We start from the raw sequence: 24,952 nt of genomic DNA, 5'->3' as shown, positions 1-24,952 counted from the left end.
CCCAGGACTTACCAGAACAAAATGGAGGCCCTGTGCCTCCGGTGGCTAGCAGCGAGGGGACCGCAACAACAGTATCTACTGAACTTGGGGGTTGTGAAATTGTACTATTGGTGAATGGAGAATTGCCAGAAACTGAGCAGAATGGAGAGCTAGGACAGCACTCTGAACCCCAGGTTTCTTCAGAGGCTGAAGCCACTGTGTCACCTGCAGGCTGTATAACTGGTTCCCATCCTGAAATGGAGTCTACTGATTTAGTTACAAAAAATGACGAGACGGCAGTAGAGACTTTAAACAGAGAAGATAGAGCAGTTTCTGATATTAATCCCAAACTTTCAAAAGAGAATGTGATCAGTAACTCTCCAGAAGACAGTGATATGGGAAATGACCCATCAACTGAAGATATCTGTGCTGAAGACATGCCAGAGCATATGCGGAACCTTAGCCAGTCTTTAAAAGATCAGGAAAATCTAGTTGCACTGACAGCAAAGCCTGACCTTAGCACTGATGATGAAACTTACAGAAGCAGGCTTCGGCAGCGTTCTGTTAATGAAGGGGGGTATATCCGACTACACAAAGGAATGGAGAAAAAGATACAGAAACGGAAAGCCATTCCCAAGTCAGCAGTTCAACAGGTATGATGAAGACTTGACCTTTGTAGCTGTAGCTTTAAGTCAAAAAGCATTTAAGTCGAAAGCATTCTATTTATGAACTTACACCTATGGTGAAATGATTTTGGGAGGAAGGGCAGTAGGTGATACCAGCGTTTTAAATACCAATATTAATAAGATAATGTCAGTTTGAAATATTATTGTATGCCTCATGACTTTAAAAATCAAAATGACTGTATTTACTTAGATTGTGTTTTCTGTCCCTTAATTAGGTAGCTCAGAAATTAGTTCAAAGAGGGAAAAAAATGAAACAGCCAAAAAGGGATACAAAAGAGAATACTGAAGAAGCAGCATCCCATAAGTGTGGGGAATGTGGAATGGTTTTTCAGAGACGATATGCCCTTATAATGCATACACTGAAACATGAAAGAGCTAGAGATTACAAATGTCCGGTAAGTAATTGGAAAGCTGATTAAAGATGGCTCCAACTTCATGATAAATAGAACCCAGTTTACTGCTTCACTGTTACTCTACTACTTGTATTCTCTGTGTTTCTCTGTCTCCCTTATATTGCTCTGAGTCATCTTTGGTTTTTACATGTCATTTCCTTGTCATAAAAAAAAACAAAACAAAACAAAAACCATTGACCTATCTTTGCTTCTTCCTGACAGGAGTAAAATTTTCACTGAAAAAATACTAGCCTAGGGGTGCCTGGCTGTCTTAGTTGGTAGAGCATACAGCTCTTGATCTCGGGGTTGTAAGTTTGAGTCCCACACCATGAGGAGAGATTACTTGAAAATAAGTAAATAAACTTATATATATATATATATATATATATATATACACACACACACACATATATATATATATATATATATAAAAACTTAAACAAAAACATAAGTTCATACAAGAGTAAAGAGACAGGAGATCAACTACATTCTGGACCCTGATAAATGGAACTAGTAACTGATTTAACACATTTGAAAGGACTCATTCCAGGCTTTCAGTGGGGAAAGCTAAGAATCTATCTGAATCGTATTGCCTAACTACCAAATGCCTCAGGAATTAGTGTCACTAGCTACTTTGAAAGCAGAAGTGAGTCTGGTTGTTAGAAAGTTTTGTAAGAAGTGATTAAGTCACAACCATTCCCTCAGCCAAAGATCCATCTTCTACCCTCTGGAAGAGAGAAAACCATGCCTGTTTTGGGGAGCACTGCATACAGTAAGCGTGAATGTACTATCCCCAAAACAAGGAAAAGGAAAACCTTATATACTGAATATTGAAACTTTCAAGTCCCCTGTCCCTTCTCAAGTCTCAGAGTGTTATCAGTCAGACCCTTAACCCAAAAGCAGAATAGTTTCTCAGAGATGAGGAACCCGAAGCACAGGAACAAAGGACCTGAAGGTAGTGCTGACTACAGCCTGTGGTTGACAGCTCACCGCCGCTCCCATGTACTTACACAGAAATGCCAATCAACGTTTTCACATTCTGCAGTATGAGTAGATAGTAGGGATCATCAGATTCAGGAATAAGTATTTCAAGAAAAAGGCATCTTCGAAGAATCCACAAATATAAAAAATCTCAGGAAAATTGGGAAATACACTAATCTCTCAGAAAAAATGCAAAGACCAGTCAGAAAGTGAAAAGGAAAGAATTTAGAGAATTGGTGTAGGATGTCTAATATCCAGATAAAACAGAGAACACAGAGATCAGGAGATCATTGGTGCAGTAAAAAAACTATATCAGAACTTAAAGAAGTTCCCTTATGGGGGCACCTGGGTGACTCAGTTTAGTGTCCGACTCTTGATTTTGGCTTAGGTCATGATCCCAGCATTGTGGGATTGAGTGCTCCACACTGAGAATGGGACCTACATGGGATTCTTTCTCTCCCTCTCGCTTGTGCTGTCTCTCTCTCTCTTCCTCTGCCGCCCTCTCCTGCTTGCTCTCTCTTTCTCTAAAATTAAAAAATAAAGAAGTCTCCTTGTGAAAAATGGCACACTGGAAGCCCAGAACCATGGATGAAAGTAAATCTATATCAAGATAAATTATGAAGTCTTCAAATTAAGGGACAAAGAAAAAATCTTACAAGTAACGATAGAGAAAACAGATGATCAGACTCATAAAAACAAGAAAGGTCAGAATGGCTTCAGGCTTTTCGCCAGCAACAGAGGAAGGTAAAAGACAAAGGAAAGCAGTATAATAATGTCTTTAAAATTCTAAAGGGCAATGATTTCTAACTTAAAATCTGTAACCAAATTATGAGTTACTTATGATGGCAGAATAAGAATATTTTCAGACATGCAAGGTTTCAGAGTTTTACCTCCCAAACTCCCTTTCTCAGGAAGCTGTTTGCAGATATGTCCCACTAAAATGAGCGAGACCTGGGGAACTGGGAAACATGGGGTCCAGTTCTACAGAGTCCAAGCATAGGAAACAACCGGTCCAGGTTGGACCAGGACAGAATGGCTTGAAGGAGCTCTCTTTCATAAGGTGATGTCTTTAAATCTCCCCCAATAGACAATTGCGGGAAGGGTTTGATGATGAATAATCAGTAAATACAAAGAGAAGGAAAACAGAAAACAAAAAGAAGGGGAAGAGAATCATAGTAGACTCTATGGCCCTGCTGTAATAACAATTACATCATTGAAAAATGTGAATGTAGAAATCAATCCAAACGACAACATAGCTCTATTGAGAAAGTAAGGTAATAGGAGGGTCTGCCTATGTGTAGAGGGGAAGGGGTGAAGGGAGAGATTCATCAACCATTATTCATGTTACTTAGAGTTACCGGGGTAAGCATTATGAGAGTTAAAGAAAAATGGCAGAAGTAGTAGAGTAAAAGACAGGTTTTATTTATTTAAAAAATTAAATATTGTAGGTTGCAAGCATATATAACTTTTTTTTAAAAGAATGAACAGAATATTTCATGAATCCCTAACAACTACAGGGTAAAATCCAAGGACCATCAGAATTTTTTCTTTCTACTTTTCCAACCCCTCGTTTTGCTCCACCTTACAACTTGTATTTCTCATAATGACAGCATTCTTCTGTCTTTGTCGATGTCCTGCTGTTCCTTCTAGGCAGACCTAGTCTCCTCAGTGACGCCTCTCTCTGTTGCTTTAGTTACTCCCTCTTCCTAAATACTTTCCTCTTTCCCATATACATCGTGTTCCTTTGATTAGGTTATAAACCTCTCCAGAGTAGAGGCTGGGTCTTACCCCTTTCATCCTTATGTCTGACACCTAGCATATCGTCTTTTATGTACTGTATGTTTTTATTGATTTGTATAATTGTAACAAAGAAATGGGAACTTGAAATAGGAGTCAAGTTTCACTTAATATTTGTTATGAACTACATTTAGATGGAATTTTACTTACTTTTCCTTTTAGTTGTGTAAAAAACAGTTTCAGTACAGTGCCTCCTTGCGAGCACATCTTATTCGACATACCAGAAAAGATGCACCCACTTCATCCTCTTCCAGTTCCACGTCTCATGAGGCATCAGGAACGTCGTCTGAGAAGGGGAGAACCAAGCGAGAATTTATATGTTCCATATGTGGAAGGACATTACCTAAATTATATTCTCTTCGAATACACATGTTAAAGCATACAGGTGTAAAGCCGCATGCGTGCCAGGTAAAGCCATGACATTTACTTTGTTATATGAAGACAATTCGAACTTAATTTGTGATGAGACTGGTTAATTCGGGAAGTCACCCTTACTCTTGTAAAACGTGACAGAGAATTCTAAAACTTTTTCACTTTGTTGCCTGGTTTAAGGGCAATTCCCAATTGTATTCTTTGATTTGCTATTTAATTTGTTGTATGTAATTTGAAATGAATCAATTTAGGATGTTCATGAAACTAGGATTCAGAGGTGTCCTAGATGAGAAAAACCAGTTCATTATCCCATTTATCACTTTAACCTCATCAGGACCTACCTGGACTGGAAAGGAACCCATGGCTTAAAAAAATCTTATTAATAAAAATCCTCCCTAAGATATGTGTTCTTCTCTAGAGCTGAGGACTAACACTATCTAAATGCCAAAATACAACTTCTAGGTAAAGAATCCTGTGATTAGCTAGCTTTGGACTATTTGGAAGAGTGACAATTTTCCAGTAGCCTCTGTAAGCTTGTATATAAGCGTGACTCGTTATTTTTATTAATAAACAATTTTGGAAACAATGACATTTTTTTCCACAATGAGATTTTTAATGTTTTTCTCTTTTTTTAAGGTTTTTATTATGCGAGAGTAGAATAGAATAGACCCTCATGTACCCTTTATCCAGCGTCAGGAGCTGTGAACACATGATCAGCTATGTTTTATGTACTATCCCTCACTGCCCTACTTGCCCCTCCCCTCATTTCTTTTGAGCCAAGTCCTAAGCATCATTTTACTCAAAAAATTTAAAACCAAGTATTAATTGGGCCTCTGGACTTGTAGCGTAGCACCACTCAAAATGTGTGTCCATGGAAGAGAAGTACAGAAATGGAGAGTAGACTTTCAGAAACTGTCATAAAAGTTACTTTGTTGTGGAATTTTTATCCTACTTAACGAGAAATGGACTGGAGAAAAGAAAACTGGTTCTTCATCACAGAGAGTTGGAAAAGCACTGTTGTGGTTTGTGTAGCAAGCAAGAAATTGGTATATTTTCTTGATTAGGCTGTCCTGTCTCTTAATACTGTTTATTAGCCTCACAAAACAGCATGGAGGGTCTTTTGTATGGCTTTGACCTCCAGTGGATGTAAGAAAAGTAGTGATATTTGTTAAGTACCAAGTTAGAAGATGGTTAGCCAGCTAATTTCCTTGACACTTGTTTCAACTTTCAGTTTGTTGTTTTGTTTATAATTATTTTCTTTAAAATGGCATACAGTTTCTCTAGGCTCATTCTTCAGACACAGCCCTGATTCCTTTCCTCTTTTCTGTTTTACTGGTATAAACACCTGTGCTACCTTAGGTTTGTGGAAAGACTTTCATCTATAAACATGGTCTAAAATTGCACCAGAGTCTCCATCAGTCACAAAAGCAGTTCCAGTGTGAACTATGTGTTAAGTCATTTGTTACCAAACGGAGTCTTCAAGAACATATGAGTATTCACACAGGTAATGAGAAATTTGTATTGACTTAGTTACCCATTATATACTGTTAATTCACTATTAATGATAATGCTGTATCTGTTTTAGAAATTATATTGATATAGTAATGGCTATGTGGGTGCAGGTTTTTGTTCTGTTTGTTTGTTTGCTTTTTTGTAAATTAAAGTAAGGCTAGGGCCGCCTGGGTGGCTCAGTCAGTTAAGCATCTGACTTTGGCTCAGGTCGTGATCGTACAGTTAACAAGTTTGAGCCTCACGTTGGGCTCTGTGTTGACAGTTGAAAGTCTGGAGCCTGCTTTTAGGTTCTCTCTCTCTCTCTCTCTCTCTCTCTCTCTCTCTCTCTCTCTCTGCCTCTCTGCCTCTCTGCCTCTCTGCCTCTCTCCCACTTGTGCCTGGTCTCATTCTCAAAAGTAAAAAGAAACATTAAAAACATTTAAATTAAGGCTAACAAGTGTTCTTTAATCTAGTTGTAGGGCTGTCTTATTGGTATAAAAAATAAGTTATTGTTTCCCTCAGTGTAGCAAAATGTGTACTCAGTATTGAATCATGCATAATTTAGATAATGTAGAAAGGGTAGATATCTGCTCTAGAACTTGTGTTCAACTCTGTACAGTTATAATCCAGATGATTATGCAAGTGTGTCATGTCCTTGAGCTTTGGTAGCTTTGCTAGGACTGCAGTTGAGGAAACAGATTTTTGACTTGGCTTGTTATTGTTCTGAGAAGATGGCTGCCAAATGTTACAGCTTCTGTGTGCCTTTGATAAAGTAACTTTTGAAGTATAACAAAGTATTCTGTTGAAAGAGCACCTGATTGCTGGATTTGTGACTTGCTTTTGATTTTTTATAGGAGAGTCCAAGTACCTTTGCTCAGTTTGTGGAAAGTCTTTTCACAGGGGCTCTGGCCTCAGCAAGCACCTAAAGAAACACCAGCCGAAGCCTGAAGTTCGAGGCTATCATTGTACTCAGTAAGTATTTAATACACAAACTGTTCCGTTTCCTTGTGTTTTTAATGGGTTTATTTGAAAATGTTTTCAGACAAAAATATTTGCGGTAACTAGAGTTGATAATACTATTATATAATTGAAATTTGATAAAGGAATAGAACTTCAATATACATATACATATATCTGATGCGATGAATGTATAACTAGATGGGAGGAATCCTTTCACAGTGGATATGTGTATCAAACCATTATGATGTGCATTTCAAATATCTTACGCTTTTATACCTTGATAAACGTAAAAAAGAAATGTTTGAAGATAATGCTTAATTGTTACTTATTTTTTATTTTAATCCGTTTCTTTTCTTTTTTGCCTAGATACTGCTATTTATGGCTTTTAAGTTATATTTCCATATCATATACCATAGAAATCACTTACCTGAAGTACTTTAAAGACGTTGTTCAAGTGTAGGGCCTGGGGGTGCAGACTGTGGGAAGGAAGGGTCCCCAGTGCGACCCAGAGATTTTTTTCTAGGCCGTTCATCTAAAGTGCTGAGCCGTCTGCTTGTTTTTACTCTCTTCAGACTCTTTTTCTTCTCTCTCTCTTTATTTTCCAAAGGCTCTTGAACTCTCTTGTATAATTGAGGTAAAACTCACATAAAATTCATCATTTTTAAATGTACAATTCAGTAACTTTCAGTACATTTAGTACATTGTGCAAGCACCACCGTCTGATTCCAGAATGCCTTCAACACTCAGCCAGGCAGTTACAACTGCACCTTGGCCCTCTCCAGTTTGTGCAGAGTCGGCCGGAGGTGAGAGGTCAGGGCTCTCTCAGATCTTTTCTAGGTATGTATTGGCCTCGGCAAGTGGTGGACTTCTCACATCCTGGGAATATGTGCCAGTTTGTCAGAGCCTCTGCCCCACAGCCATCCCATTCCCAGCCTTTTCTCCCAAGCTTTTGGTTTCTGTATTGTTTGAACCAAATTGTTATGCCTTGTCCCATGTGGTGGAGATGAATACATTGCCTCTATAAATGTTTTCAGCAGACTTCTCCTTTCCCCCTAGTCCTCCGTCCTAAGAGAGTTAGGCTAAGTACATGCAGGCTCTTTGAGGGGAGCCTTGAGGGAGTCACCAAATAAGTCCCAGGAGACCGGCACAGTTCTCGGAGAAGTCCCTCTGGCACCAGGAGCCGTCACAGGAATGCAGTCTTCATGGCTGCTGCTCAGCTGGGAGGCAGGGAAGGGGGCCAGGGGATTTCAACTGCTACAAAGCTCTTTTACAAGATTTAAGGATTTTTATTTTTAATTTTTTTAATGTTTTATTTATTTTTGATACAGAGAGAGAGCATGAGAGGGGGAGGGGCAGAGAGAGAAGGAAACAGAACCGGAAGCAGGCTCCAGGCTCTGAGCTAGCTGTCAGCACAGAGCCTGACGCGGGGCTCGAACCCACCAACGTGAGATCTGACCTGAGCCGAAGTCGGAGGCTTAACTGACTGCGCCACCCAGGCGCCCCTTAAGGATTTTGTTTTAATTAAACATTTGCTTTTAATTCGTTTCCAGATTTCTAATAAAATGGATTCTCATACTTTTGGCCACCGCTTTTGTGGAGCCATGAGTTTGTGGGGCTCCCTACTCTGCCATATTTGCTTTTGTCACTTTAATTAGTTTTATTATTTAAAAAAAATGGTTTTAGGGGCATCTGGGTGGCTCAGTCAGTTAAACATCTGACTTCAGCTCAGGTCATGAGTTCAGTTTGTGGTTTCGAGCCCCTCATAGGGCTCTGTGCTGACAGCTCTGAGCCTAGAGCCTGCTTCGGATTCTGTGTCTCCCTCTCTCTGACCCTCCCCTGCTTGCACTCTGTCTCTTAAAAGTAAATAAAGATTTTTAAAAAATGAAAAATAAATAAGTAAAATTATTATATTATTAATAGATTTTTAGTTGCAAGTTGCAAAGAAAACCCTACATAAACTGGCCGGAATGAAAGGTGGTAAAATCTAGGGAGTCTGAATAGTTGAATATAAACTAGATTCCCATTCGTTAGCACTTGGTCTCCGAGGCGCTATGGACATGGCAGTAGCAGTGGTTTCAGCCTCACGTCCTCTCGACTCCCAAATTGTTCGGCTGCTTTTCTGGTAGTTCTGTACAGGCTCTGATATTGACACCCATTGGATCTGATTAAGTCATTTGATTATCCCTGGATCTGTAATTATGGTTAAGGGAATGCTGTGCTCTCATTGACTTAGGCCTGAGACAATTGCTCCATCTTTATGGTCGAGGGTGAGGCCTACGCCAAGCACATGGACAGAGAATGGGCAAGGATATAAAGGGAGATTGATGGGATTTAGGGAGAGAAAGAAAATGAATGTCTTATATAGTAGCTTTTGAGAACTCTGGTTTTTCTAAAATGTTTCTAGTACTAGAAACAAATGAGCAAAGGGAAAAAAGAAGGGATGGGACAAGCCCAAGAAACAGATGCTTAACTATAGAAAACAAACCGATGGTTACCAGAGGGACCAGAGGGGCCGTGGGTGGGGAGATGGGTTAAATAGGTGATGGGGATTAAGGGGTGCAGTTGTTTCAATGAGTACCAGGTGTTGTACGGAAGTGTTGAATCACTATATTGTACACCTAGTATCACGTTGTAGGTTATCTCACTGGAATTTAAATAAAAACATAAAAAAGTAAAATGACTTTAGTAGTTAAGAGCTAAAGGAACTTAAAACCTTGAAGCTTTTATTGCAAGACTGGAATAGTAGCACATTCTTGTATTTTAAATTGGGGTCATTTTCTAAGAGTTCTAGAAACCCAAGAATATACTGAGTCTTGGAAATTTGTTTAAAAAAATTATAAAGTGATCGATTGAGTGCTAGACTTTTATTATTGCAGATGTGAAAAAAGTTTCTTTGAAGCTAGAGATCTTCGTCAGCACATGAACAAACATCTTGGTGTGAAGCCATTCCAATGCCAGTTTTGTGATAAGTGCTATAGTTGGAAGAAAGATTGGTATTCCCATGTGAAGTCTCATTCTGTCACTGAGCCTTATAGGTAGGTAAATGTGAGCAGGATCTGAACTTAATTGAGATGCATGTACTTGATTGGATTAACTTTTTTGTATGCATGCTAGTGCTTTGGAGAAAATCATTGAGGTTTTCCCCCCATTATAGGTGTAATATATGTGGCAAAGAATTTTATGAAAAAGCATTGTTCAGAAGGCATGTGAAGAAAGCTACCCATGGAAAGAAAGGAAGAGCGAAGCAGAACCTGGAACGGGTGTGTGAACAATGTGGAAGAAAATTCACTCAGCTGAGAGAGTATAGGAGACACATGAATAATCACGAAGGTATACTATACTTCATACTGTGTATATATTTAAATAGAATAAAAAGCCACTCTATAGTGATTCTCCCTTTGCCAGACTTCTTGCCTGTCCTCACCTTCCTTGATGAATCCCATATTATGTAAGATTTATCCAAGTGATTGAGGTGATCCTGAACCTGGATACCTAATTGTTGTGTATGTAGACAGCTTCCTTTTTTAGTGAGCTTAATATTACAGGTCAGCATTTTTAGGCTGAATTGGACTATTTGAAGCTTCTGTTTTCCTTACTGTAAGATGGTAGGATTACTGGGAAGATTAAATGAGACTATGCATGGGATCAGAATTGCCTCTCAGTAACTTCTGCCTCTGGGAACACCTCTCTCTCTCGTTTAATAGGAGTTAAGCCATTTGAATGCTTAACGTGTGGAGTAGCGTGGGCCGATGCCCGATCTCTAAAACGCCACGTCAGAACCCATACCGGTGAGCGGCCCTACGTCTGCCCTGTATGTAGCGAAGCCTACATAGACGCTCGGACCCTCCGTAAACACATGACGAAATTCCACAGAGATTATGTGCCTTGCAAAATTATGCTGGAAAAAGATACCCTTCAGTTTCATAACCAAGGAACCCAAGTGGAGCACGCGGTCAGTATCTTAACCGCAGACATGCAGGAACAAGAGAGCAGTGGTCCTCAAGAACTCGAGACGGTGGTCGTGACAGGAGAGACCATGGAAGCACTCGAAGCCGTTGCCGCTACGGAAGAGTGTCCCTCAGTGTCTACGCTTTCTGACCAAAGTATTATGCAAGTGGTCAATTACGTGTTGGCACAACAGCAAGGACAGAAGCTGTCTGAAGTTGCAGAAGCGATTCAAACTGTTGAAGTAGAGGTGGCACATATTTCAGAAGCGGAGTGAATATAGTCCTGGAGATAAAAGAAGGGACATGTCGTCGTATACTGAACTCATGGAACATTTGTTTACATGCTGATGGGACTGTCTGCCTAGAGCCTGTGTGTCAAGGCTCTGGGCTCTTGGGTGCGGTTTTAACATTTCTAAATGACTTGTCTGGCTGATATGTTCTGTTAAAAAGTCCATTCACTTACTGTAAAGAAATTGGAAACAAATCTCCTTGATGGCAGTGGTTTATCATGGTGTACTTTTTATGAATTGATGTTTATAAAGGACTGTACTAAATTAAAAACTGTATAGTTTCACTTGCATTTTGATGTTATTATATACTTTGAGTTTAAAAGGCTGCACCTAGTGGGATTTTCTTCTTTTATTCTCAAAATAGGTTCTGTGATTTCATTTGCCCTGTTTATAGGTTAAAAAAAATTCTAATATAAAGCATTTTAGTAGGATGCATAGGTATATTACATTTTTAAAATGCTTCAGATCTGTGATTCTTATTATTTATTTTAATCCCTCATAAGTCAGGGACTTATTCTGTTTTAAAGCACTTAATGAGTTACATGTTGTAATCAAGTTTGCACAGTATACTTATCTATATGGGGAGCCCTTAAATAAATAGCTAATTTTTTAAATGCATGAAATGCCTATTAAAGCCTTACTATATTACTATCTCTTCAAGGCAAGTAAATTGACCATGAGCAAAGAACACTGTTATTAAACACTGTTGATGGGAAATTTCTTCTTGATAACATGGGACAATAAATGAAAAAAAAAACTCATTATTTTGCTGAAAGAATGAACAAGTTAAAACTAGACTTGGTATGTTTGCAGCTTTTGTATCATGTTTAATTATTCAATTTTGTTGAAAAATTGCAATTTAGAAATAGGATAGCAACATAGACATCTAAAGTGGTCCTGAGGATACCATATAATTGTCGAGTAACTTAAGAATAGTCAAGTCTTCAGTTCAGCCCTCATTATAGTATACTACTCAAAGAAATTGATTATGGCCTACCAAATTATTGGAAGTAAATTATTTTTAAAATTTACTTATGAATTACATTAGATTGTGTATTTATTTTTAAATTCCCACTTCTAGAAGCTATCCAATTTTCTGATTTTCAAAATAACCCTAGGGAGATGCCACATTTCTCTCCTGTGGGAGACTACCACTCAAACTATAGCTGTTAAAATTAAACTTTTTAAGTATTAGCAGCTAATATAAGGTAAAATGAAGATAAGCAAATCACACATAAATCATTCCTAAAGCACAAGAAAAGAATGTGCCTTGATGTACATATATTAAGATACATATTCCAGTTAACTTTAAAAATAGCTTAAAAGATAAAAAATAAATGTGATGCCATGCATGCATTATACCTGCATATGTAATATTTGCATTTGCAAATTTCCCACTGTTTCTATAGCTGTGTGGCTGACATTGAATTTTAAGTGAATTGACATACAGTCTGTGACTTTATAATGTCTGCTTGTTTATCATATCTTTCAGTTAGTGAAAATGTATTTCAATCTGACTAAAATTTGGAATTGTCTTTTATGTTCCATCTTCACTGTTGTTACTAGGTTTAGTTAATTGTATAAGACCATTGATGTATGTCAACAATATGTAAATAAAAGGTGTCGAATCTTGTTAAAATGCATCAGCTTTGGAGTTGAGCTTGTCACTATTTTCACATCATAAATCAGTGGCTGTTAATTGATAGGTTGTTAAAGTTAATCCATTTTTAAAGGGAAGGGGAGTTGAATAGTACATTTAAAAAGTTGGACAACATAAAAATACTAAAAGTTGTTATTCATGAACATAATTTTACCACAAAATGATTAACTGCCAACTTTGACAGAATTGAGATTTTTCTTAATTGTTCTTCACTGAAGATGTAGTTCTTAGGTGGTCCCAGGTTTTTTGTTTTTTTGTTTTTACCTTTTCTTTTTAAAGAAGGCTCCATGCCTAACACGGGGCTTGAAATCCTGACCCTGAGATCAAGAGTCATATGCTCTGCTGACTGAGTCAGCCTAGTTCCCAGTTGTCTCAGTTTTGAGTGGAATTCGATTTTCCAATTTCTGTAGACCTAAATCCTGTCAAAAGCCAGCCAGCCCCTCTGAAACTGCCAATCCCATCTGTCACAAGGCTACTACAAGTTTAACTGTTTCTTCTTATTTGGGGACCCTAGGACATTGCCTTTCTTACAAAGTTAGTATGATTTTCAAAGGCGTTTGTTACATTTTATCTAGTACAGTTTCAGGTATTTTAATCTCTTCCAAACTCTGGAAACCAAATCATGTTTCTTTATATATTCTCCCCTCTCTTTACTATTTATTTCCAAAAGTTTTATTTCCATCCTCAATACCTCTTTCATTCTTCCCATCTTAGTCTCCCTTTCTCATAACCATGGTGTTCCTCAACCTGATCTTAAACTGTTCTTACTAAATTATATGTTCATTTTAAAAATTGTATTTCTGGGGGCACCTGGATGGCTCAGTCGGTTAAGCATCTTTTTTAAAGTTTATTTATTCTGAGAGAGCAAGTGGGGTAAGGACACGAGAGAGAATCCCAAATAGCCTCCATACTGTTAACACAGAGCTCTATGCTGGGCTTGATCTCATGAATCATGAGATCATGACCTGAGCTGAAATAGAGTTGGACACCTAACTCACTGAGCCACCCACGTACCCCTAAGTGTCTGATTCTTGAGCTTGGCTAAGCTTATGATCTCACGGTTTGTGGGTTCTAGCCCCGTGTTGAGCTCTGCACTGACTGACAGCATGGAGCCTGCTTAAGATTCTCTCCCTCTGCCCCTCCTCTTTTTCTCTCAAAATAAACAAACTTTATATGTAAAGATTAATGTTTGAGAGAAAGTGCCAGCCGGGAAGGAGCGGAGAATCGCAAGCAAGGTCGGCACTGTCAGCTCAATCTCATGAACGTGTGAGATCATGACCTGAGATGAAATCAAGAGTCAGATGCTTAACCCAGTGAGCCACCCAGGCACCCCTAAAATTGTATTCTCATACTAGCATATACAGTTGTTTCTTCTTTTTTTTATTTTTATTTTTTTGATGTCTTTATTTTATTTTGAGAGACACAGAATGAGTGGGGGAGGGACAGAGACAGAGGGAGACACAGAATCTGAAGCAGGCTCCAGGCTCTAAGCTGTCAGCACAGAGCCCGATGTGGGGCTCGAACCAACAGACTGAGATCATGACCTGAGCCGAAGTCCAATGCTTAACCGACTGTGCCACCCAGGCACCCCTACAGTTGTTTCTTCATAGGTGTTTATTCCTGCTTCCCTTTTCCATTCCTCTGATTTTGCTGGTTGGATGTATGATGTTCATTTTACATTCTTACTGTGTTCTGTGTGCTCTGCAAAAAACGTAGGCGTATATACCGCAACTTCATGTTCTACCATTGATGGGATGTTTGGGGGTTAACCTGAAGAATGCTGTAAGGATGGACTATTTTTATTTCCTTGGTATTTATAGGCATGCATTTCTGTTGGGTACATGACTTACGGGAGAATCTGAGATACTTGGGTTTGTGAACCAAAACATTTTCCAAAGAGATTATGCCAGGTAACTCATTGGTGGCTGCTCTGCGTGCTGGCTTCCTTACTGTGTGCCATTCCGACATGTATGCGCTTCGTGTCCTATGCCGTTTTCATTTACACTACCCAGGTGACTATTTAAGCTGAACACTTTTTCATATCTTTGCAGGCCATTTACATATCTTTTTTGTGAGGTCATTGAACATCTGCCCATTTTTAGATTGTCTTTTCTCTTTCTGAAAACAACCCATTTGTTAATTGTTTTGCAATTGCTATCTCCCATTTTAGAGTTTGTCTTTTCATTCTCTTAATGGTATCTTTTGATGAATGTAAGTCTTTAATTTTCATGTAGCCCCAATTTATAAATTTGTGCCCTTTTACAAAATCTTTCTCTGCCCAAAGATCATTATAACATTTTCCAATTTTATCTTTTAAAAGCTTTCTACTTTTGCCTTTTATATTTAGACCTATAATCCATCTGAAATAGAGGTAGGTATCAAGCTTTTTTATAAAAATGTAAAGATCTCCAGTAGTGCACACAATTTTCTGAATACACTGATTTTTTCCATTGTTCAGCAACTCCATCTTACAAATCAAAGGTATATGCATTTGTAAATTTCTTTCTGGAATCTATTCTGCCTCTTTGCTTTATTTCTATATTCTTTTACCAATTCCTTGCAGTAATGAGTTTCTTACTTTCTTAATTATTGTAGGTTTATAATTTTGATATTTAATAGAGTAAATCCTCCTACTTTGTTCTTATTTCAGATCGTCTTATATGCTCCTTCCCTGTAAAATCTATAATGAACTTACCAATTTCTGTAATAAAATCCTGTTGGGATTTTGACTGGAATTGCATTGAATTTACAGAGATCAGTTTGAGGAGAATTAATATATTTATAATTGAATTTTCATTCCATGAACATATTTCTTCACTTAATGTAAGTCATCTTTAATATCTCTCAAAATGTTTTACAGTTGGTGTAAACATATTAGATACATATTTATGCAATTGTGAATGTTATTTATTTTTCAGCTTGTTGGCTTATACAAATACAAAACACTTTTGTATATTAAGGGAACTTTCATCTGAGAAATGCTGTCTACAAAACTATAGCAAAACATTCCAAAAGATGAAATGATTAAAATTTTCTGACATTGGAAATAAGACCTTTTAATCAACAAACTTTCTAAATTCCCTTATTAATTTCAATAGTTTTGACTGTCTCCATACCCAATTATGTTATCCGCAAATAAGTTTTATTTCTCCTATTCCAATTCTAGCTTGCCTTATTGATCTCTATAGGACTTCTACTACAATGTTAAGTAGATGTGATAGTTAGCATCCTTACCTCTTTTCCCATCTCAGAGTGAAAACCTGAGATTAACATGGTGAGGAAGATAGCTTCAGAATGGATGCTTATTGCCAGAAAAACTGACCATGTGATTAGAGAGTTAGAACTTTTAGCCCCACCTCCCAACCTCCAGAGGAGGGGAGAGGGGCTCCAGCTAGTGATTAATTTTTTCTGTTTAAAAGATTTTTAAAAATATTTATTTTACAAAGAGAGAATGTGAGTGGGGGGAGGGGAGAGGGGCAGAGAGAGAGGGGGACAGAGGGTCTGAAATGGGTTCTGTACTGACCGCAGAGAGCCCAACATAAGGCTTGAACTCACAAACTGTGAGATCATGACCTGAGCCGAAGTCAGCTGCCTATTTACTGACTGAGCCACCCAGGCGCCCCTTGATTATTCTTTAAAAGTGTTTATTTTCAGACAGAGAGTGAGCACTAGCAGGGAGGGGCAGGAGAGAGGAGGGGAGTATCCCAAGCAGGCTGTGTGCTGTCAGTGCAGATCCCCATGTGGAGCTTGATCAAAAACCATGAAATCATGACCTGAGCAAAAATCAAGAGTGGGTCACCTAACTGACTGAGCAACCCAGGTGCCCCTTAATTCATGAATTCAATTAACCATGCTCATGTAATGAAACTTCAACAAAGCTTAAAGAGGCTTGGAGAGCTTCCTGGTTCGGCACATACTGAGGGACTTGGTGGGTGTCACATCCCGACTCCACAGGGATAGAAGGTGCTGTGCTTCCCTCCAGACCTTGCCCTACAGGCCTCTTCCATATGGCTATTCCCAAGTTGTAGCCTTTATTATCAAACTGTAATTTTAAGTATATCACTTTCAGTGACTTCTTTGAGTTGTTCTAGCAAATTATCAACAGAGGGGGTCCATAGAAGCCACTGAATTTGTAGTCAGCCAGGCAGAAGAGGGGGTGGTCTGGGGATATCCAAGACTTATAGCTGGTGTCTGAAGTGGATGCAGTCCTGTGAGACCGAGCCCTTAACTTGTGGGGTCTGTGCTGACTCCAGAGGGGGTGGTCATAAACAAATTGTATGTAAAAGTCTGTGGTATATGAACTAAGAACTCGTTCCCCAACTCTGAGCTCCCTGAGGTGAAGACCCCACTCCAGACTGCTGCATCCAAGATTACAGCCCTCACTCGCCCATCGGCTCCCAGCTGGAGGGCTATCTCCCTGGGAGGACCAGGACATCAGGCTTTGACACCCTGCCCCCAGCTATCCGGTGCTGCTCAAAGGCCTGGTGTGCGTAGCTGAGAGCTGGGGCCCCCTTCCGCCCGGCCACTCCTGGACACCGCTGGTGGAACAAAGCTTCCACCTTGGGCAAAGTGAGCCAAGAGGCCTGAAGTTCTGACCACTGTTGTCTCCATTCATGAGGTGCTGCTGATGGTTGCCTTTCTTAACAAACTTCCATAGATTTTTAAAAAAATATATGTCCTTCATTTGCTGTTTGACCAGTTCCAGAGACTTTAAGTGGTTGCTTTTATTTCTATTTTTACAATTTTCATTGGCTTCCTTGGGGAGCATGTTAGCACAGCTCCTCATCTGTCATACAAGAAATTGATTCTCCTCCAAATCATTTTCAATATTTTAGGGGCACTTGGGTGGCTCAGTTGGTTAAATTCATGAGATCAAGCCCCACATCAGGCTCTTTGCGGACAGCCTCCTTGGGATCTTCTCTCTCCCTCTCCTTCTGTCCTTCCCCCACTTGCTCATATATATTCTCCTTGGGATCTTCTCTCTCCCTCTCCTTCTGTCCTTCCCCCACTTGCTCATATATATTCTCTCTCAAAATAAACAGTAAAAACTTTTAAAAATCATTTTCAATATTTCAATGTTCTTTTCAGATGCACATGTAAGATTCTTCAGGATAGATCACATGTTAGGCCACAAGATGCAATAATTTAAGAGTATCAAATAATTTTCTGACCCAACTGTTTGAATCTAGAAATCAATTAAAAGAAAAATAAATATAAAAAAACATAAACACATGACACTAAACAATATGCTACTAAACAGTATATGAGACAACAGAAAAATCAAAGTAGAAGTAAAAAAAAACTTGGAAAAAATGAAAATGGAAATACAACACTCCAAAAGTCCTTGGGATTAAGCAAGAGCAGTTCTAGGAGAAAAGTGTATAGCAATACAGACCTACCCTCAAGAAGCAAGAAAAATCTGAGGCACCTGGGCAGCTCAGCTCAGTTGGTTGAGCATCGAACTTCAGCTCAGGTCATAATCTCACAGTTCACGAGTTTGAGCCCCACATCAGGCTTTGTGCTGACAGCACGGAGTTTGCTTCAGATTCTGTCTCCCTCTCTCTCTGCCCCTTCCTGCTCCTGCATGCTAAGATAAATATGTAAACATTAAAAAACATAAAGAAAAATCTCAAACCATCTAACCTTATACTTTAAGGAACTAGAAAAGGAAGAACAAAGCTGAAAGTAGGAGAGAAATAATAAATATTAGAAAAGAAATAAATGAAATAGAGACTAAAAATAAAAAAGATCAATGAAACCAAGAGCTGGCATTTTCAAAAGATAAACAAAATTATAATCCTTTACGCAGAATCATCAAGAGAGAGGACTCTAATAAGTAAAAAATGAGGGATGCCTGGCTGGCTCAGTGGATGGAGTATATGACTTGATCTCAGGGTCATGAGTTCAAGCTCCATGAAGGTATGGAGCCTGCTTAAAAATAAATTAAAACATCAGAAATTTAAGAGGAAAAATAACGGATACCAAAGGAATACAAAGGATTATAAGAGAATAATAATAATTATATTCCAAAAAATTGGATAGCCTAGAAAACTGGGTCAGTTCTTAGAAACATATTCTTTCAAAACTGAATCAGGAAGAAATAGGGAATTTGAACAGACCAATTACTAGTAATTAACTTGAATTGGTAGTCAAAAAACTCCCAACAAACAAAAATCCAGGAGTAGTGAATTCATAGGTGAATTCTACCAAAACATTTAAAGGATTAATACCTATCCTAATCAAACTACTCCAAAAATATGAGAAGGAAATTTTCCAGATTCATTCTTCAAGGCCAGCATTACCAAAATCAGCCAAAGATGCCACACACACACACACACACACACACACACACACACACATCCAAATAAAACAAAGAAACTATAGACCAATATCCCTGAACATAGATGAAACATAGATGAAAAAAATTATCAAATATTACCAAACTAAATTCAAAAAGGTCATTCACTGGAGCACCTGGCTGGCTCAGTTTCTATAGTATGTGACTCTTGACCTTGGGGTCATGAGTTTGAGACCCATGCTGAGCCCCATAAAATATATATATATATGATTTTAAAACATATATATGTTTATATAAAGATCTTTCACCACCATCATATTCTAGGAATGTGAGGGTGGTTTAATATTTGCAAACCAATAAGTATGATACATCACATTAGCGAGAAGAAAAAACAAGCCACATGATCATTTCAGTACATGCAGAAAAAGCATCTGACAAAATACAACACTGGTTCATGATGAAAATACTCAACAAAGTGGGTTCTTTGAGGGAACATATCTCAAAATAATAAAACCCATGTATGAAAAACCTGCAGATAACATCATATCAATGGTGGGAAACTGAAAGCTTTTCCTCTGAGGTCAGAAAAAGACAGGAATGTCCACTTGTATCACACTTATTCAACATAGTACTGGAAATCAGATATGAAAAAGAAAAGGCATCCAAGTTGGCAAGGAAGAAGTAAAACTGTCATTAGTTGAAGATGACATGATACTATATATAGAAAACCCTAAAGATTCTACCAAAAAAACCTATTAGAATAAATGAATTCAGGAAGGTTTCAGGATACAAAATTATTATGCAGAAATTTGTTGTGTTTCTAGGAGCACCTAGGTAGCTTAGTCAGTCATCTGTCTCTTGATTTCTGTTTAGGTCATGAACGTACAATTTGTGAGATCAAGCCCCTCATCAGGCTCTGTGCTGATAACACGGAGCCTGCTTGGGTTTCTCTCCTCAAGCTCCCATATGCCGTCCCCACACATACACATCACTCTCAGTGTGCATCTTCATTGAGGCACCTGGGGCTGGCTCAAGCAGTAAAGCATACAACTTTTGATCTGAGGGTTTTAAATTTAAGCCCCATGTTGGGTGTAGAGATTATCTAAAAATAAAATCTTAAAAAAATTTTTTTCTTAACATTTGAGAGACAGAACATGAATGGGAGAGGAGCAGAGAAGACAGAATCTGAAGCAGGCTCCAGGCTCCCATCTGTCAGCACAGAGCCTGACGTGGGGCTCAAACCCACAAACTGTGAGATCATGACTGGAGCTGGAGTCAGATGCTTAGAACCGACTGAACAACACAGACACCCCACCTAAAAATAAAATATTTTTAAAAATTGCATCTTTAGCTAGATTTGATTTAATCATTTTCAAATAAATGTTTCAACATCTAATTAGTACCTACGTTCTTTCAAGTTTACTTTCTTTGCATTACTGGACTTCAAGTGTTCTGCTCATTTTGATCTTATAATTAAGGCATATAAATTATACAGGAACTTTTGAGACATGGTTATGTGGGTAAATTCATAATTCCTATTGATCTAAGTTTTACATCAACTATGATTTAGTTATGGAATTCTAAAAGCAGCAGAAATACTAAAATACACAACTCCACCTGTATAACCAGCATGAGCTAAAGACAATGCTAGATTCTCAGTGAAATGCATTTGCATGGCAACACCAATCCGTGACACATGCAAGAGTTCAGGTAACTGCTCCTGCAGTGATTCAATAGCAGTTATCCGTGGTATTTTAGTTTTATTTTTTCTAAATATTAAGCATTGTGAATGCAATGAATACCACAGATAGTGCTCCCAAAAACGGACTTACTCTTAGAAAAAACCCACAGATTTTGGATAACAGCATATTTGCATTGCATAACTATGAATTAGTTGTGTCCATGTGTAATAAGTGGGATCTATTGTGAAATGGGTCAAAGCTTTTGGTCTAAGAAAAGTTCTCATATATCTAATTAAGACATGCTAGAATGACATCTACTCTAATTCACCTTATTTAGGGATGCTTCTACTCCCACTCATTTCTCCAATGATCCAAGTAATGCAGGATCAATATAGGAAATTTGCAAAGCAAATGACATGAAAGAAGTAAAAAATAAAAACGAAAAGCAAGAATTATTGCTAACCAACAATGATTCCCATCGGGGTGAAAGACTACATACGGACTTGTCATGCAGCTGAGTTAGGGATTTCCCAAATTTGTCTTCATTGTTGATGGTGGGCAACTTGGTATGCTGCTCTTCCCTGCTGCAGGCACATCATCTCCTCAAAGATCTGAAATTTGGCCTCTTGGTCCCTCCTCTAAGATGTTAAATCTTTTCCTTTCTCAATTCTTCCCTCTTCCCTAAGGTGGTAGTTTCTTCTTGCAGTTGCTAATTCTGCTCCACCTGAGAGTTCTCATGTGAACAATCTTTATACAGATCTTTCTCAACTTAGGATGACATTACTTCCCCATAAATCCACTGTAGTTGAAAATATTAAGTCAAAAATGCATTAGTAAACCTAACCTACTGAACACCATAGCTTAGCCTAGCCTAACTTAAAAAGTGCTCACCCAGAACACCTACATTAGCCTACAGTTGGCCAAAACCATCTAACACTAAGTCTGTTTTATAATAAAGTGTCTAATATCTCATGTAATTTATTGAATACTGTAGTGAAGGTGAAAAACAGAAAGGTTGTATGTGGGATGCCTGGGGGGCTCAGTTGGTTAAGTGTCCAACTTTGGCTCAGGTTATGATCTCATGGTTCATGAGTTCAGCCCCATGTCCGGGTCTGTGCTGACTGCTCAGAGCCTTGACCCTGCTTCAGATTCTTTCTCTTTCTCTGCCCTCCCCTGTTCACGCTCTCTCTCTCTCAAAAATAAGTAAACATTAAAAAAAAGATTGTATATATACAGAATAGTTTTATTTTTTAAATGTTTACTTTTGAGAGCGAGCGAGTGAGCAAGCAAGTAGGAGCAGGGGAGGGGCAGAGAGGGAGACACAAAATCCAAAGCAGGCTCCAGGCTCTGAGCTGTCAGCACAGTGTTTGACGCGGGGCTTGAACCCATGAACTCTGAGATCATGACCTGAGCCGAAGTCGGACCTTCAACCAACTGAGCCACCCAGGTGCCCCAGCATAGTTTTAAATGTATCGACTGCTTACATTTGTGACCCCACGGCTGACTGAGAATTGTGGTTCACTGCTGCCCAGTATCACCAGACAGTGTGGTACTCACACTACCAGCCTGGGAAAAGATAAAAATTTCAATTTCAAAGTATGAAAAAATAATAAAAATCAAAATATGGTTTAGCTACTGAACGTATATCACTATTTTTTTTTTAGTAATCTCTCCACCAAACGTGGGACTCTAACCCCCAACCCTGAGATCAGTCATATGTTCCTCTGAGCCAGCCAGGCACCCTCCCACCCCAAATGTGTCACTTCTACATTATGATGGAGTTGAAAAATTACAAGTCAAAGATTCATAAGTTTGGGAACATCTGTATTAATTTCCCCTTGTTGATACAATGCTGAAAAAGCCTTTGACAAAATTCAACACCCATTTCTAATAAAAGCACTTAAGAAAATAGGAATTGGTGGATATTTTTAACATGAGAAAATGTTTACCTTAATCCTAAAGTCAGTGTTTTATTTAATGGCAAAACATTGGAGACATTTCTCCTGAGAACAGTAATAAGCAAGGGTGCCCATTATTTCTCTTATTCAATACTGTACTAGTGGTATTAAGCCATGCTGTTAGGCAAGAAAAATGAATTACAGGCACAAATATTGGTAAAGAAGTAAAACCAACTCTATTTGCAGATGATGACTGAACACCTGAAAAATCCTAGAGAAACAATGATAAAAGTCAATGAAAGTATTCAGTAAGATTGTAAGATACAGAATTAACATACAGAAATTGCCTTCATATCCTAAAACAATCAGCACAATGGTAGAGAAAACCCCATTTCTGTAACAATTAAAGAAGATTAAATACTTAGGACTAATCTTATAAAAAATATGCAAAAATATGAGAAAAATTTTAAAACACCCCTGAAAGACACAAAAGCAGAGCACTCTCAATTATGATGGCTTATTATCATAAAGACAGCAGTTAAATGAAATTAGATCCTGATCTCACAAATGCACAAGAATATAATCCAAATTGTCAGGAATCTACTTAAATTAAAAAATGAAATAATAGAAGCACAAGAAAAACATGGGTAGATTAATCTCTAACCTGTTTGGAGAAAGGCTTTCTAAATACTAATATTAAATTGAGAGGCAGTAAGAGATTAACAAAGTTTGCTACATAAAAAATGGAAGCTTTTTGCATTGCAAAAAAACATAATCAAAGACAAAAGACAATTAACTGGGAAAAGTATAACATCTAAAAGATAAAGAGTTAGTATATAAAGAATTCTTAAAATCTGAGAAAGGACCAAAAACCCATAGTAAATGGGAGTGACATGAAGACTATTGATAATAAAGATATTCAGATGGTCCTTAAATATACGAAAAGATATTCTACCTCCTTCATAGTTAGAGATGCAAACTAAAACTAATCTGAAATACCATTTTTTACCTATCAGATTTGGCAAAAATTAAAAAGCATGACATAAACATCCTGTTGGCAAGGCTGTGAAAAGAGGCACTCTAATACATTCCTGGTGGGAAAACAAACTGGCACAACCTTTTTGACGAAGAACTTGGCAATATCTAATAAAAGTACATATGTACTTATTATTTTGACCCAGCAATCCTATTTCTGGGAATCACCTGATGGAAGACATATTGCAACAATATGATACACATACACAAGGTTATTCAATTATAGCATTATAAATGGCAAAACATTGGAAAGGACCTAATTGCCCATACATAGAAGATTGATTGCATAAACTATAGTATATTCACACAATGGAACAGAAAAGTAGTTGCATAAACTGTAGTATATTCACACTATATAGTTATTAAAAACGTTTTTGGAGTAAGATCTCCATGAACTGGTATAGTTTCCAGGGTATACTGTAATGTACAAAAAAAAGAGTTAACTAAAACATGCTACATTTCATGTAAGAAGGGAAATAATATCCACCCAGCTATTTATTCAAAAGAGGGATAGGAAGAATATTAGAGAAACCAGAGCTAGATTACTATAGGGAATAGGTGCAAGCGGGAAAGAAAGGCTAGGGAGGAGGGACACCTTCTGTATAGTTCTACTTTTAGAACTATGCTAATGTTTTACACACACACACAACAGATTAACAAAGAATGGGTAGCATTCATTATGAAATACAAACAAAACCAAACTATTTGTATTACAAATCAATAACAGCCATACTGAAAGGGGGAGAAAAGAATTAGCCCATATTACTTTGTAAAACAATATTTTGATTATGCACTAGAAGAGTAAAAAAAGGGAACTATACACAAATACTGCACTGTTAGTAGGCTGTTTTTCATTGGTAGATAGAGGAACTAGTAATTCTCAAAGTACCTTATTACTCTAGAAATTAAGCAAATAAAAGAAGTGAACATATTCATTTCCTACTGTTGGAGAAAAGTTTCAAAAGGACAAAGACTATAATAAACTCTGTGGTATTGGTCTGGTATTAGACGTACCACTATGAGTTAATGGATACACACACACACAGTATACACACACATGAAACACATACAGATCTAGAAATAGATATACATATCTAGAAATAGATGTATATATTAAATACATTTTCTAGCTTCGTTAAGCAGGCTAGAAGTGATAATACCTAAGTACTGATGACTACATCTAGTGCTGATTTTGGTTTCTAAATACCATTGTTTCATAGAAGGAACTATGGATACTTAGAGAAATCACTGTTTGCAGGGCTGGAGAAGAGAAAATATGAGTCCAGTCTATCTTTTGTTGCCAGAAATTAAGGAAGTATTAAAAGTTGGAGATGTCAAAAAGACATAGGGTCAACTGGAAAGAGTTCGCATGGGGAAATCTGGGACATTCTGAGTAAAAAAGTAAATAATGGTAGGAATGGGTTGCAACCTATAGATTAATGTAAGGATACACGGGTCCCATTATCAATAAAATAAATGAATAA

The 24,952-nt window shown here is 37.9% G+C and overlaps 1 protein-coding gene across 1 annotated transcript in view; it reads left to right on the top strand.

The window, feature by feature from the left end:
• The window catches only part of ZBTB11 (zinc finger and BTB domain containing 11), a 33,103-nt gene extending 20,565 nt beyond the window's left edge, over positions 1 to 12,538 (top strand). Inside the window, exons 4-11 of the mRNA XM_029938700.1 lie at positions 6 to 632; positions 881 to 1,060; positions 3,998 to 4,243; positions 5,567 to 5,711; positions 6,553 to 6,670; positions 9,535 to 9,693; positions 9,813 to 9,988; positions 10,363 to 12,538. Of these exons, the coding sequence (XP_029794560.1) occupies positions 6 to 632; positions 881 to 1,060; positions 3,998 to 4,243; positions 5,567 to 5,711; positions 6,553 to 6,670; positions 9,535 to 9,693; positions 9,813 to 9,988; positions 10,363 to 10,880 (2,169 nt within the window). The 3' untranslated portion in view covers positions 10,881 to 12,538. The remainder of the gene's footprint in view (positions 1 to 5; positions 633 to 880; positions 1,061 to 3,997; positions 4,244 to 5,566; positions 5,712 to 6,552; positions 6,671 to 9,534; positions 9,694 to 9,812; positions 9,989 to 10,362) is intronic.
• Positions 12,539 to 24,952: the final 12,414 nt, after the last annotated feature.

The sequence above is a fragment of the Suricata suricatta genome, chromosome 5, assembly GCF_006229205.1.
Source record: "Suricata suricatta isolate VVHF042 chromosome 5, meerkat_22Aug2017_6uvM2_HiC, whole genome shotgun sequence".
Classification (NCBI taxonomy): domain Eukaryota; kingdom Metazoa; phylum Chordata; class Mammalia; order Carnivora; family Herpestidae; genus Suricata; species Suricata suricatta.
This window is presented reverse-complemented; position numbering and strand designations above follow the sequence as displayed.